A 16,181-nucleotide genomic window follows, 5' to 3' on the forward strand; every position below is an offset into this window, starting at 1 on the left:
CTTTCTTTCTGGGTAGATAGGATATTCACTCGCAAATCAAAGGGTTAAATGTTGCAGCCAACAAAAACTTTGTCTTGCCCTGCCCCAGACCCCCAGCTTCCCTCCTCAAAGCAACCAGTTTCACCAATTGCCTCTCTCCACCCAGTGTTACCAACATGTACATATGGGTATATGTACACCACACACTTAGAAAGCATAGCAACCCTTAAAAAACACAGCGAGTAATATGCACTGTTTTGAATCTTGCTTTTCACTTATTAATACATAGGATATGATGCAATACTAATATTTAAAGAGCTTCCAGGGGTGCCCGAGTGGCTCAGATTGTTAAGCGTCTACCTTCTGCTCAGGTCATGATCCCAGAGTCCTGGGATTGAGCCCCACATCGGGCTCCTGGCTCATCAGGGAGTCTGCCTACCCCTCTCCCTCTGCCTCTCCCCCAGCTCGTGCTCTGTCCCTCTCTCTGTATCTTTTTGTCCCAAATAAATAAAATCCTTTAAAAAATTGTTTAAATTTTTTTTTTAAATAGCAAGCTTCCAAATTCTTTTTAAAGTTGAAAAATAGGGGCGCCTGGGTGGCACAGTAGTTTAAAGCCTCTGCCTTTGGCTCGGATCATGATCCCAGGGTCCTGGGATCAAGCCCCGAATTGGGGCTCTCTGCTCAGCAGGGAGCCTGCTTCCCCCTCCCTCTCTCTGCCTGCCTCTCTGCCTACTTGTGATCTCTGTCTGTCAAATAGATAAATAAAATCTTTAAAAAATAAAAAATAAAGTTGAAAAATATTATAATCATGGTGAATTGAATTAGTTCCAGGTCTATGAACATTTAGGTAGTTTCCAAACTTTTGCTATTATAAATAATGTCATAATAAATAAACCCATAGCCTATCATATTGCATGAAGGCAAACATATTTATAATATAAATTCTTAAAAATGGAATTGCTAGGTCAAAGGGTGTGTATATTTGCAAAATAGAAAGATATTGCTAAACTGCCCTCCTTAGAGGCTGTACCGATTTACGCCCCCACCAGTTGCATAAGACAATGATTTTCCACAAATCCCTGCCAACACCCTGAGTCATCAAACTTTTTGATCTCTCCCAGCTGGATAAATAAAAACATATCATAGTGTAATCCTAATTCACAATTTTTAAAAGTATATACAAGCACAATTTTTTATGTGCCATATGTCCATTTCTGTCTATGTTCATATCATAGGCCCATTTCTCCAAGGGGCTTCTGTTCTTTTATTTTATTGATTTTGTAGCTCTTTCTACACTAGGATAATTAGCTTTTTGACTATGAAATGAACCCAAATATTTTTCCCAGTTATTTTTTGACTTACTGGAGTTTGCTAAGTTTTTAAAATTTTATGTAATTGAATGTATAAATCTTTTAAAGTTTCTGCATTTAGTATCACAGCTAACAAAGAGGTCTCTACTTTTAGATTTCTTTTTTTTTTTTGAAGATTTTATTTTTCTAAGAGAGTGACAGAGAGAGCACAAGCAGGGGGAGGGACAGAAGTAGAGGCAGAGGGACAAACAGACTCCCCACTGAGCAGGAAGCCTAATGCTGGGGCTCCATCCCAAGACCCAGAGATAATGGCCTGAACTGAAATCAGACACTTAAACCACTGAGTCACCAGGCGCCCCAGTTACTCCCAGATTTTTTGAAAGGTTTTTCCATAAGTTCCTCAGGCACTTTAGAGGTTTCTTTTTTTAAAATAAAATATTCAATCAGGCTAGCCATGTTCCTTGCATAAGGTGTGATGTATGGGTCCAGCTACATTTTGTTTAAACTTCCCAGGTGACCCAAAACCATTTATCAGACAATCCATCTTTTACTTATTTGGGAAGGCAGTTTATTTAAAGCATTTGTGGTTTCAAATACTTAATTCCAAATTACATGATCAAAGCTCTAATGATGATTCAAATGGAGACAATATCATTGACCATGAAAGACAAGGATTTGGTTTACATATCCCACCCCTTTTCCACCCCTCCTAAGTTTGATAATCACATCATATTTAGTCTCTTTATTAGTTACTTTTGTAACTGTAAATAATTGGCTTACACCACTATTTCTTGTTCCAACAATTCTAGTCAGTACCTTGGCACTCCTCTCAGCATGTGTAAAGAAGTGTAAATATATTTCTGTTATTCCTACTCAGAGCCCAGTATAATAATAATAATAATAATAGTAGTAGTAGATGGAAGCCGGATGTAGAGACTCAGATCAATGTTTTACCATTTTATGATTCTTAAAATATTCATCAGTTCATATGATATAAATAAATGACTGAATTAATAGATATATACATAAATGGAACAATTCTTTCAGAATTTCAATTAATAAACGAAGAAACAGGGAACTAGAAAATCACCATTAGAATACCATAGTAATAATTGCTGCAGGCAAAATCTTCCCTACCTTGAATGATAAAACTGGCCGGTGAAAATTTAAGGAGAAACAGGACATTTCATAGCTTCAACATATCTCCCCCCAAAATGTGGGTGGTTTTATAAAAGAGCCACAAATTCTTTGATGTCCTTCCCTCCAAGAGATGGGCTTAATCTACTCAGCCAGTACTCCCACCTCCAAACTAGGCTGTACTTAATGACTCCCTTCCAAACAATAGATTATGGAAAGGCAGAAACAGTGATTTCTCCGTAGAAAAACCTGACAGTTTTTTCCATCTTACCCAAAAGATCAAGGTTAACATCATGGCTAATAAGTTATGTTAGTATCAGGAACCCCTGACATAATTCAAGGAGAAGGGCACTTCACCTTTCTGGTATACTTCCATAATATCCCAATCCCAACCTAGACATAAAAAAACATCAAACCCAAATTGAGGGACATTCTACAAGACACGTGACCAATACTTTTCAAAAGTGTCAAGATCAAGAAACACAAGAAAAAGTCAAGAAACTTTCACAGATAGGAGGAGACTAAAGAGAAGGACAACTAAATGCCAGGTGGTAGCCTGGAATGAATCCTGGAACAGAACAAGGATAATTGTGGAAAAATGAAATCTGAATGAAGCCCATCATCTAGTTAATAGTAATGTACCAATGTTAATTTCTTAGTTTTGATCATCCAACCACGGTTATGTAAGGTGTCCCCTGTTAAGGAAAGCTGGATAAGGGGTATCTAGAAACTCTCTGTACTATCTTTACAACTCTTCTGTAAATCTAAAATTCATGCCTAAATATTAAGGTTTTTAAAAATAAGTGGTGATTTACTTTTAAAATAAAATATTATTATGAGGCTAAATTTGCTCTTGGAAACTTTTAAATTAAAATTACCGGAGAAATGTGTAATTTTTCAGTTTCAGTTATTCCAAAGCAATTAGTTCAATTTGCAAGTGGGTGAAAACAGCATCCTCGTTTCATTTCGTGTGCTCTACTCTACGTAAATGTTTACAGTCTTTGTGTTCTAGTAGCTTAAGGTTGTTTTTCTAATGAATACAAATGAGAAGTGGAATCTTTATTGTTATGTTTTCCAATTCATAAAATTAGTAACATTAAGAATAATTTTAATAAAATTAAAAAGATATTTTAAGAAATTATTTCCCTGCAGTAAATGTAATCCCGGTGTAAGAGGATATGACATATTCACAAATAGAAATAGGACACACCATTCTCCGCTATCTTTCCGATTATCGTGGCAGAGAGGCCTCCTTCTCTCCTGCAATCACTCTCAGAAAAGTACAAAAAATGTCTAATTTGGGCACTTCTTACTCTGCCCCGGTCTCAGAAAGTTCCTGCAAGTGCCAAGTCACGCCAATAACTAACATGTATCCACCCTCACAAGGCTCTACGAGGTAGGTACATTTTAAAGAGGAATGACGAAGAAACTGAGGTTCAGAGAGGTACTGGGGCTTGCCAAAGCAGCACAGCTAAGTGAGAGGGACAGTAAGCAACTCAAACACCTGCTTGGGCCCCCGGACATCAGCAGAGACCAGGAGGCGCGCGGAGCGGCCGGGGGCGGGGCGGGGGTGCTGGTGGGGGCGGTGTGTCGCTGGGAGCCACGCCCTCCCCAGGGGGCCCAGCCCCAAGCGCCCTTTGGCCAGACTTGGCCCCGGGCGGTTTTCCTAGCGCGCGGCTGCGCAGCGGAGGCGAGGGCGGGGGCGGGGGCGGTCCTCCGGGGCAGGCCGGGAATCGGGGCGGGGTCGCCGCGCAGGCACAGGGAAACGCGCGCTGCTGCAGCATGGGACCCGTGCCGCGAACCCTGGAGCTCTTCTACGATGTGCTGTCCCCCTACTCCTGGTTGGGCTTCGAGGTGACTCCGGGAGCCCCCTTGGCTGGGACTTGGAGGGCAAAGGCGGAGGGAATGGGGAGGCGGGGCGCGGGGACCGTGATCTCGTGAAATTCTTGGCACTGCCAGCCAGGGGTGAAAGTCATTTTGTGTCTCTAAACGGGATACGGTCGCTGGCTCCAGATCGACCCTTTATAGCCTAAGGCAGTGGTTTCCCACGACGGTTTGGAATAAGGGGGTGGGGGGTAACTCCAAAGAATCAAGGAGAAATCCATGGCACAGCCACCTCTTAGCCTACTCCGAGGTTAGTTTGGGGGCGGGGGGTGCCGTGCACAATAGGATGGTAGCTGTCCACTGAGCAGAGAACCTGGGATCGATGTCTTGGGACGGAGCAAAGTTCATGGGATTGATTTCTGGGAGTGGAGTTTTGCCGTTTAAAACCAAATAGTTTAGGGTGTTCGCATAACCCTTACTCTTCTGCACTTAGAGCCTCTGGCTAATCAGTTGCCATAGAACACCCCTCCCTCTCCCTTGGCCATTTTCACTGTGTCCGTCTTACACACTGGCTCCCCATCTCCACCTCTGCTCCTTCAGGTCCTGTGCCGGTATAAGAACATCTGGAACATCAACCTGCAGTTGCGTCCCAGCCTCATTGCAGGGATCATGAAAGACAGTGGTGTGAAGGCAAACGCGTTTGGGACAGGGATTTGAGGGAGGGCAGCTTCCAAAGGTCCAGGGGGACTGCCCTCAAACGGGTCTTTATATTGGCACCAGCAGCTAGTAATTTGCACTCTGCTGAAAACCCCGGTAGGGGTCCCCCCGGGCCTAGGACCCTTAGGTAGACCCTCACCAGTGTGCCCAAATTTCCACTTGCAGGAAACCAGCCACCAGCTCTGCTTCCCCGCAAAGCCCAGTACTTGAAAAATGATGTCAGGCTCCTGGGACAGCATGTCCAGGTTCCCATGCAGTTCCCCAAGGATTTCTTCTCTGTGATCCTTGAAAAAGGTAGAGTGAGATACAGATGGGTTATCAAGTGGAAGGCAGCAAAGCCCAGGAAGTAGGGGCTGGCAGCTATATGAAATGAAACAAAGCGTGGGAAAACACAAGTCAGCGCTGAGTGACCAGCAGCTTGTGGGGACCTGAGGGGAAGAAGAGCAGGATACACCGGTTATGAGAAATTTGGGTGGGAGGTGAGGGCAGTTGAGCCGCTCTGGGGGTGTCAGAAGCAGGAAAGAGCCGGTCTCCATGGGAAACAAGCCAGAAGAGCCCTGCCTCTGAGTACCTCTGCCCCACAGGAAGTTTATCAGCCATGAGATTCCTCACTGCCGTGAGCATGGAACACCCAGGGATGCTGGAGAAAGTGTCCAGGGAACTATGGATGCGTGTCTGGTCACGGGTGAGGGCACGGCTCTGGGAACCTACTTGGGAGACCCTGGATAACGTGCCTAGAACCTGATTCCCAGAGTCCTAGTCCTGCCCATTGTTCACTGGCCTACTGTCCACCCATCTCACCCCTCACTGCCCGCTTCCTGCGGAGTGTTCTCTTCTTCTCAGGATGAAGACATCACAGAGCCCCAGAGCATCCTGGCTGTGAGTATCCTGGCTGTGTCTCCACCCCTTCCACAGTGAAGCTGAAAATATCTGACATTTAGGGGCAAAGAGGACACAGTTTTCATATTGGGTGGAAGAGGTCATAGTTATTTGGGGAGAAAGAATATCCGTATTTGAGGAGCCAAATTCCTGAAAGGTTGGAACTCAGAGAATTCTCCAAAGAATATATCTCATGGTTGAAAGGGAAAGTGCAAAATTCTACACAGGTGGATTTTATTTCATGAAAGAACTCAGTGGGAGGGAGATGTTACATGTTGGCACGCCCAGGCGGGGAGGGATGAACTATTGGCCCCAAACACTCCCAACACCAGACCTCACTGATATATCCAGAGTAGAAAGCAGGAGACTTTACAGACAGGCTTTAAAAAGAAAAAAGAAAAAAAAGAGAGAGAGAACGGACTCAAGCCAGAATCCCACAGAAGCCTGAGTGGAAACACATGGAAATAGCTCAAAACATTTAAATGTGTGCCAGCCATAGATGGGGGTATAAAAAGTAAGTTTGTCTTTGGGATTAAATCAGGAAATTCAAAACGGTATTTTTCCTGCGGTTTATAGAAGATAGTTGAGGCATATTCAAATTTAATACATAAAATGGCAAATCAACAAAGAATGGCCAGTGTGTTCCTCCAGTGTTTTTATTCCTGCAAAGTATATGCACAGGCTTCTCTTGCCATTACTAAGAAACATTCATTTTCCATACCATTGTAAATTCTTTGAAAGTATCATTCTTAGTTTCTACACAGCAGTCCATTCAGTGGGCCTCCTTTTGCTTACTTAACTGTTTCCCTGTTGTTGAACATTTGGTCTGGGACACAATTCTCTCATGTAGCCAACTCCAAGACCCTGTCACATCACAATATACCTCATGACTTCTGTTTCCCCCTCCAAGTTGAGGAGGTCAGACTACAGTGGTTCTCAACCTTGGCTGTATATTTTAGTCACCTGGAGCACCTGGGCACTGCCTACCAAAAATTAGGATGTAATTGTTCTAGGGGATAACCTATGAGTGGGATTTTTCAAAAGCCCCCTCGGGAGATTCTAGGATGCAGCCAAAATTGAGAACCACTAATCCTAAATGATACCAACAAACGCCAAATAGGAACGTTTATTCTTGTTAAGCCCTGCTGGTAACTATCTCCCTGTGCCCTGCTCATAAGTCCTCGGGAAATGCTATGAGAATTATAGCCCAGCCCTTGATTTAAAAAAAAAAAAAAAAACACAAGATACTCAGGAATTCTGAGAAGTAGAAAGGCAAGAGCCCAGACTTGGATTCCAGTGTTGACTCTGCCACTAACAAGTTCTTGAATGCCATCCAAGTCATGTACTGCCTCTGGGCAGCAATCCCCTCTTGGTTAATAAGTTAGGGAGCTTGTTTCTAAGATGCCCTCTGGCTTTACATTTCTGCATGTAAAGTTCCTGTTCTTTCCGCCAATCACAAGATTTTAAAGGGGGGAAAAAAGAAAAACAGGCCCTGTTAGCAAAGATAGACCTCTGTGGGTGGGTGAGTAAAGGCCTTACCAGGAAAATGGGAGCAGAAAATAAAGACCAGAGTTTCTTCTGAGCCCTACCTCACTAATACAGTTGTGTTCCCCTCCGCCTTTCCTCAGGCTGCAGAGAAGGCTGGCATGCCTTCAGAACAAGCCCGGGGACTTCTGGAAAAGATCTCAACACCAAAGGTGAAGAACAAGCTCAAGGAGACCACTGAGGCAGCCTGTAAATATGGGGTGAGCAATTCTTGATGTGGGTCCCCAACCCCAGTGCTGAAGACTGAGGCCAAGCATCTGCTGGGTCCCCATGCTCCTGTTCTAAAAGTTGCTCCCAACATGAGTGCTCCCAGCTGTCCAGACAACCCTATCCTTTCCCTTCCTGTCCCAGAGTCCAAGGAAAGGAAGGGAGGGAGCTAGATGGTGAGAGGAAAGACAGAGCATCTGAGAAATAGAAACAGAAAACTCCTAAAGCTGCGGAGCCTCTTAGCAGACACCTCTTAGGCTGCTTTGCTTATATGACCTCAGACGAGTACCGACTCAGCCTTCCATCCCAGCCATAATGAACACCTGCTCCATCCCCTTCCTCCCTGCACTAACTGCTCTCTCCAGGCTTTTGGGCTGCCAGTCACAGTGGCCCATCTGGATAACCAAACCCACATGCTGTTTGGCTCTGATCGGATGGAGTTGCTGGCACACCTGCTGGGTAAGTTACAGGTTCATGGTGGGCTGCCCTCAACCCCAGCCCACCCCCATTTACCAGCTGACAGGACAGATACAGAGCAAAAAATATATATATATTCTACATATTTCCAGCAATGAAGTCTTACACACACACAGAGGTTCTCAGGGCTGAATGTGAAAAAGGCCACTTTTTCCCCCCTAGAAGAGAATGATGCCAAACAGAGCTCTTCTAGAAAACCACTGGGGGCTTGTGGGGCCAGCCTCTGACCGATTTTCTCCATCTAGGAGAGAAGTGGATGGGCCCTGTGCCTCCAGCCACAAACGCCAGACTTTAAGGATGGCCAGGAGAAGCAAAACTTTTGGGATAAAAAGCAGACCTTCTGCTTCCCCTTCTTCCGCTGTTTGACACTGGGACTCTGGTTTCTCTGATAGAGGTTCCTCTGTGGTCCTGGGAGATGCTGTAGAGGGGGTCGCGGAGTGCCCCAAACTCTGCTTTCCCTCAGAATAAACATAATGCCATGAGGCATCCTATTTCTGGATCTGTGTCCTCTCTGATGTTTGTCTGTTCTTCCTGCAGTCACCTCCTATCCACTGTAGGTGTTGGTGAACAGCTCTTTCCGTACTGTGAGCCCTGCTGCCCATCTCAGGGCAGCTTATGTGGAAGGAGAGGAAACAGTCCCTCTTCAGGGATGGAAAAAAGCCCGATGTATTTTGCAGCTAACCAGTTTGGAGGCTACTGTCTTCTGACCAGCCACAGTGCGTGAGACAGAGCTGGGATCAGAAAAAGCCAGAACTTGGCTGAGCTTCTGCCAGATATTTGAACCAGCTCCAACTACACTGACTAGCAGAACCAGAGCAAGGTGGCAGCACAGGGCCACAGGCTGAAGTTGCCGTGACCTGGGAAGTTGCTCACCCACAAAGCAGATCCTAAGTAAACCCCAGGGCCTCTCTCCCTGGCCTAGTATAACCCCTGTTCCTTCCCACACAAACCTAGAGATTTCCCACTCCCTCAATTATTTATCCAAAGGCCCTGCTCCGTATGTGCCAGCTGTGCAATAATCAGAAGACCTTTGTTTCAGTAGTCTTTCGACCTGGTTGACAATACCCTAAAACCATTCTTGGACATCTGTTGGGAAGCAGGAACCACTGTTGGTTCAGTGGCTCCAGAGGCATTAAGAGGGGATTCCTTGCCCCTGCCCTCTGGCTTTTTCTGCTCTCAGAACTCATTTCCCCCTCTTGGCCCCCTTCACTTGCCATTTTCCTCTCCTCCCCTCTTCTGTTACTCCAGCATACTCCAGGATTTCCAGTGATCCTTACTAGGCTAATCTGCTCACCAAGGCCAGAAGTGTATCTCTAAATACAGACTCCCTTTTTCAAAGATTTCATGACATGGACAGTTAATACAAATTTAAAATATGGGAAAGTGTCCAATAAGAAACAGAAGAGCAAATTAAAATGTTACTTCCCCTATATTGAAGTTACATATTTAAGCATATAGAAGTTCTCATATATGCTGACAGCATGGTGGTAGAGAAAAAGTTTTGTGAATAAAGATGCTTGTCTCAATAGTGTCTGTGATATCAAGTAACAATATAACAATAGATGTTTGAATAAGTCATGGTACATCCTGGATGTAAGGTTTCATAGCCATCAAAAATTATATATGTTTTGGGGCACCTGGGTGGTTTAGTCATTAAGTGGCTGCTTTTGGTTCAGGTCATGATCCCAGGGTCCGGGGATCAAGCCCCAAGTCGGGCTTACTACTAAGCAGAGAGCCTGCTTCTCCCTCTCCCTCTGCCTGCTGATTCCCTTACTTGTGCGCGCGCGCTCGCTCTCTCTCTCTCTGTGTCAAATAAATTAATAAATTAAATCTTTAAGAAGTTTTATAGATATATACTTAAAGATTTATTTATTTGAGAGAGAGGGAACATGCACAAAAGTGGGAGGGGCAGAGAGAGAGGCAAAGAAAAGTCCCAAGCGGACTCCTCACAGAATGAGGAGGCCCTGACATGGGGCCCGATCTCATGACCCTGAGAGCATGACCCAAGCCGAAAACCAAGGGTCACTCAACTGACTTTGCCACCCAGGCACCCTCAAAAATTCCACTTGTAAAGAATTTCAACATTGGAAATTCTTAGAATATTATTTGGAAAAAAGATGAAACTTTCATACTTAGTATGATCTCAATTATGTCTTGATGTAATAAAAATACATTATAGAGGACACGAATATATTAATCCTGGAATAAAATATGCCAAAATGTTTCCATTTTATTTGTACACTTTTTGAAATGATCATTTATTCTGATATATGAAAAAATATATATTTAAATGAAAAAATAAAAGAATTTTTAGATTCACATTTGGGCACAGTTGTTTTTGAAATGTTGTCATTTGCTTAACTTAATCCTAAATCTTATCCCAGGCTAATGTGACATAATCTTTTATTGTAGATCCGTATCTCCCAGCTCTGCCCAATCTTCCTCCAAGGAGTCTAGCATTCTATTTTCCTAATCTATAGCAAATGTAATCTCTGGACGAATGAGACAATTTCTAGACTAAACCTTACAAATATAGTTTAGTTTATAATGTCTGAACTTCTGCTGAGTAGAATCCAACGGTCAGGGTTCGCCAAAGAAACAAACAATAGACTATTTATAGGTATATATAAAAGGAGTTCTATTATCAGGGACTGGCTCACATGGTTATGGAGGCTGAGAAGTCCCACAATCTGCCGTCCGCAAGCTGGAGGCCCAGGAAAGCGGGCTGGTGGGATAGTTCCAATCCAGAATCTAAAGGCCTGAGAACCAGGAGCACCTGTGTCTGAGGGCAACAGAACACAGATGTTTCAGTGCAAGCAGAGAAAGCAAGTTTGCCCTTTGCTTTTTTGTTCCATTCAGGCCCTCAACCGATTGGATGATACCCCCACAGACACTACTGAGGGCCACCTTCTCTACTCAGTCTGTGGATTCAAATACTAGTCTCTTCTAGTATTTGGGATACACTCAGAAATGTTCTGTCAGCTCTCTAGTTGACACATCAAAGGAACTATCAGTGAGAAAAGGGGAAGCCCCCAAAGGCAGCTGTATTAAAGGAACTTTTTTCTAACCCAAAAAGTTTCATACTATTAGTTTCTTCCTCTCCGCCCCTTCCATCAACAGTCCTAGTGCGATATAAAATTTGCAGTTACGTCAGTACTCTGAATTCACTGAACCACTTTTTTGCATTGCAGTTCATATTTGAAGCTTACCAAAAAACATGCTTCTAAAACAAACTCCTTAAGTAAAATTTCTAGAATTATATTTTTTACAGGCCCAAAACGTAAGCATTAGTTAACAACAGAAGGTTTCAGAGGCATGTGGTAAAACAAAAGGGAAAAAAAAACACAGTACCAAGTGAAAAGTCTCCCCTTTGTCATTCCCATTCTCTGGTTTTTCTGTGTGTGCAACCAGAAATGTCCCATGTGTTTTAACATACAAATGTCAGGCATGATTCAGAGGACTCAGTCTACCCTTCACCCGGTTTCCCCAGCAGTAACATCTTGTGCAGCTACAGCACAACGACACAACCAGGAAACTGACCACGATTCACTCCATCAAACCCTGTTCAGATTCCACTACTTTCTTGTGCACTCATTTGTGTGTCTTTTTTTTTTTCTGTGTGATGTGTGTGGGACCACCATCACAGACAAGATACAAAATACTTCTAGCATAAGGGGTCCTCATGTTTCCATTTCATAGCTAGGCTACCTTCTGTCCTCCCCACTACCCTATGCCCTGGCAATGACAATCTGTTCTTCATACCGTTTTCTCATTTCAAGAGTGCTATACTAATGGCATCAGATTGGCTTATCTTCACACGCAAGGTATTGTGTGTCTCAGTGGTTTGTTCTTTTTATTGCTGAGTAGTATTCCATGGTATGGATGTGCCAGAGTTTGTCTGACCTGCTGAAGGACATTTAGGTTGTTTTCAGTTTAGGGCTGTTACAAAAGCTATGAATATTCTTGTACAGGTTTTTGTGTGCATGCAGATTTTCATTTTAGGGGGTTCAGGAATACAGTTGCTGGGTCATATGGTAAGTGTATGTTTAATTGTACAAAGAACTGCTACGTTTTTCCCAAGTGGCCAAACCATCTTAACCTTCCCACCAGAAATGTGTAAGTGATCCAGTTTTTCTGCATCTTCACCGGCATTTGGTGTCATTACTCTTTTTTTTTTTTTTTAATTTTAGCCATTCTGATAGGTGTGTAAGTGCTGTCTCATTGTCATTTTAATTTGCATTTTCCTAAGGAATAATGGATATCTTTTTGTATACTTCGCCACCTGTACATCCTCTTCAGTGAAATATCTGTTCACACCTTCTGCCCATCTTTTTATTTTTAAAAAATATTCTTTTATTCCCTCTTTATACTCTTCTGCTCTTATTTTTTTTCCTTTTTTTTAAATTTCATTTTATGTTTTCAGTGTTCTAAGATTCATTGTTTATGCACCACACCCACTGCCCCATGCAGTATGTACCCTTAATACCCACCACCAGGCTCACCCAACCCCCCACTCCCCTCCCCTCCACAACCCTCAGTTTCTCAGAATCCACAGTCTCTCATGGTTCGTCTCCCCCTCCGGTTTCCCCCAATTCATTTTTCCTTTCCTTTTCCCAGTGTCCTCCGTGTTTATTCCTTATGCTTCACAAGTAAGTGAAATCATGTGATAACTGACTCTCTCTGCTTAACTTACTTCATTCAGCATAGTCTTCTCCAGCCCCGTCCATGTTGATACAAAGGTTGGGTATTCATCCTTTCTGATGGATTCTGCCCATTTTCTAACTGGATTGTTTTTGAAATGTCCATATTGTCCTTAATAGTTTGTTTATAAGTAGGCTTCACACCCAGTGTGGAGCCCAACGTGGGGCTCAAACTCATAACCAAGACGAGCCAAGATCAAGTCAGATGCTTAACCAACTGAGCCACCCCAGCACCCCTTTTTAATTTTTTTTAAGTAGGCTCCACACCCAGTGTGGGGCCCAAACCCAACAACCCTGAGATCAAGAACTGCATGCTCTACTGAGTGAGTCAGACAGCCCCTTAATAGCATATCTTAAAAGAATGTACCAACTATAAGAACACATTTTGAGACAACTGGGGGAAAATAACATGGACTGAATATTAGGTGATACTAAGAAATTAATATTGATTTCATTAAGTGTGATAATGGCAGGGTGGCTGGGCACAGATTAAGTTCTCATCAGTTGGAACTACATTCTGAAACATTTAGGATGGAAATGACATGCTGACTTTAAAAAGTGGGAGAGGTGGAAAGAGTAGATAAAATGTAATTATTGAAGCTGAGTGATGGGTACGTGGAAAGTTCATTACACTGTTCTTTCCTTTTTTATGTGTGTTGGGCTATTTCCATAATAAAAATGTCTTGAAAAAGTACTGACAGCCTGGCTTAGTCAGTACAGCATACAACCTTTGATCTCAGGGTCATGAACTTGAGCCCCACAGTAGTTGTAGAGTTTACTTTAAAAAAGAAAATGTACTGAGATTTCAATTCTGTGATGTTACACATTCTCCCCCTGACCCCATAGTATTGTGCATACAAGGTCAGCCCCAGCTTCATGGACTTGCAACCTGTGCACTCACACAGGGCCTCATGACTGCTTTGATGCTCTGCCTTGTCTTGAAATTCTTAATTTCAACTAAGGGCCCTGCATTTTCCGGTTTTGCACCAGACCTCACAAAGTATGTACTGTGCTGCTCCTGTAAGCACATAATACATGCTGAGTAACTGCATGTCAAATAAATGAGCCAAAAAAAAAAAAAAAAAAAAAAGCAGACTATGAGCGAAAGAAAGGAAAAAGAAATGGGGATGGCAAAGGAGAAGGAGATAACTAGGTCAAGGGGGAGATACGGGAAGTCTCAAAGTAGAAAAAGCTGAATGGGGGCTGCAGGAAGGGATGCTGCTGGGCAGGTGCACAGAGAAAGCAAGAGTCCAGCCAGAAGACGAACCTAGGGCGCACTATTCATCATTCTCCTCAGAGGAATCACAGTGCTTCGTTTGACCACAATTCCCAGGGTTAAGCAAAAGTGGAAGCAGAAAGAATTAGCCACTTCGGACTCCAGGGAAAGAGAGGATTGGTGGCTAGGAGGCCAACTGGACCACTGTTCCTCACACATCCCATGACCTTAATCCCGGAGAGTTCCTTCAATGTCTTTGCAGGGGACTGGGGAAAACTAAAACCCTTGGCCTGCATCAGACCAACTTCCTCCAAGTCCATGTTCAAGGGTATGGCTGGCTCTAGCTGATGCCAGATGGAAAAAAGCCTGGAAAGGTGGGGAGGCAATTGAGGGAGGATCATGAATCATTAACTCAGCAAATATTCACTCATTGCCAGTCAATGATATAAGTATTTATTATCCACTCCATTCATAATGACGAGATGGACGTAAAAGGACTATAAACGAACCCCTTCTGTATCCATGATGCATTCAGATCCCCACCCTTGTCAGCACCGAGTCTCTGCTAGGAAGCACAGCACCACTTTGTTCCTTGTCACCTTGTACCCTGTCTTACAGTTAGTTATGTACACGTTTCTCCTCTTACGAACAGTCACCTCTTTATGATAGAGAGTGATATTCCTACACAGGACCTTACAGCGTCCTGTGTAGCAAGTGAATAGTAAAAATTTATTGAATCCAAGTCCGTGGGCAAACAGATATTCCTGCAATGTGAGCAGGACACTGAATTTTTATAACTCCTTTTGAGAGAAAATGGCAATATATATCAAAAACTTCACTTTCAGGAATTTTTCTGATTTCTACAAATGAGTAAAAATATGTATATAGAGGCACCTGGGTGACTGACCTTTGGCTCAGGTCATGATCCCAGGGTCCTGGGATCGAGCCCCACATCAGGCTCCTTGCTCAGAGGGAGGCCTGCTTCTCCCGCTCCAACATCTGCTGCTTGTGTTCCCTCTCTCACTCTCTCTCTCTCTGTCAAATAAATAAGTAGAATCTAAAAAAAAAAAAAAAAAAAAAAGGCACGCATACAAAGATAGGAATTGCAAAATCCTAGATAAAAACTAAATGGTTATCACTTGGATGACAAAGTTATCAATGGTTATCATTAAATAAATTAATTGTTGTTTCATAAAATAGAAACTATTTTCAAGAGCATAATAGATGGAAAGAAACCAAAACAATAGTTGCCTATAGGGTTGACAGGGAGGGGGCATGAGGGAACTTTCTAGATGATAGCAATGCTTCATATCTTGATTGGAGTTTGCATTATACAGGTATAACTCTTTATCAAAACTTATGGAGTGGTCCACTAAAAATCTTTGCTGAACACTAGACAAATTTTATTTCAAAAGAGAAAACATTAACTAATATTTAACTCTACTTTCATGCATGCAGAAAAATGAAATACCTTACGGGTCACACAGCAAATAAGCAGTAGGAGTGAGATTTGAAACCTGGACTGCACATCTCTAAAAATATGTGCTTAACCACAACCACAAATACCTCTCTGTTTTCTCTTATTTACAGACATACTCATGTGGGACTCCTCTGCCGCTATCTGCAGACATCTCATAAACACAATGCTTTTTTTGTCTCTGGGCAACAACCACACTCAACTTCTCAAATTTGAGAATTACTTCTTGTGGCTCAGTGCCGAATAGCTGAGATGGAGGGACAGCCTGAATCTCATATTTGTTCGGTGCGTTCCCAGTGAGCTTTGTGCAGTTTTACACCTAGATGATGAGAGTGAGAATGCGTATTTATCCTTATGTACTTGAGAATTCATCATTTATGGGAAACATTTCCATCCCAGAAATACCAGTGATGCTGATACACTTCATATTAAATCATTATCCACCTTCCCTACACATTTGAAAGCACTGGGGGTGAGGCAACAAACACAAAGAGAAACACTCAAAACTGAGTTAAAAGGGAAAGACTCTGAGTTTGATTCTAACTCAGCAAATCTACTTTCTCTGCTGATTTCCTCCTCTGTAACATGAAAATGATCAAATCAGACTCGTGCACACGATTGTCAAGGATCAAATGAGATTGGGCCAATTTGTGCACACACACCACATACGTTGTCTTCTCACCTATACTATTTTTTTAAAAAGTTAACCTGCA

At 43.0% G+C, this 16,181-nt stretch overlaps 1 protein-coding gene across 1 annotated transcript; it reads left to right on the forward strand.

Moving 5' to 3' along the window:
• Nucleotides 1-4,137: 4,137 nt before the first annotated feature.
• GSTK1 (glutathione S-transferase kappa 1) lies at nt 4,138-8,574 on the forward strand. Its single transcript, XM_044246763.1, has 8 exons — nt 4,138-4,280; nt 4,851-4,932; nt 5,133-5,261; nt 5,552-5,652; nt 5,811-5,846; nt 7,475-7,591; nt 7,964-8,057; nt 8,321-8,574. Exons 1-8 carry the CDS (start codon nt 4,209-4,211, stop codon nt 8,368-8,370), a joined length of 681 nt encoding a protein of 226 aa, XP_044102698.1. The 5' UTR covers nt 4,138-4,208; the 3' UTR covers nt 8,371-8,574.
• Nucleotides 8,575-16,181: the final 7,607 nt, after the last annotated feature.

This window comes from Neovison vison, chromosome 4 (genome assembly GCF_020171115.1).
Source record: "Neovison vison isolate M4711 chromosome 4, ASM_NN_V1, whole genome shotgun sequence".
Lineage (NCBI taxonomy): Eukaryota > Metazoa > Chordata > Mammalia > Carnivora > Mustelidae > Neogale > Neogale vison.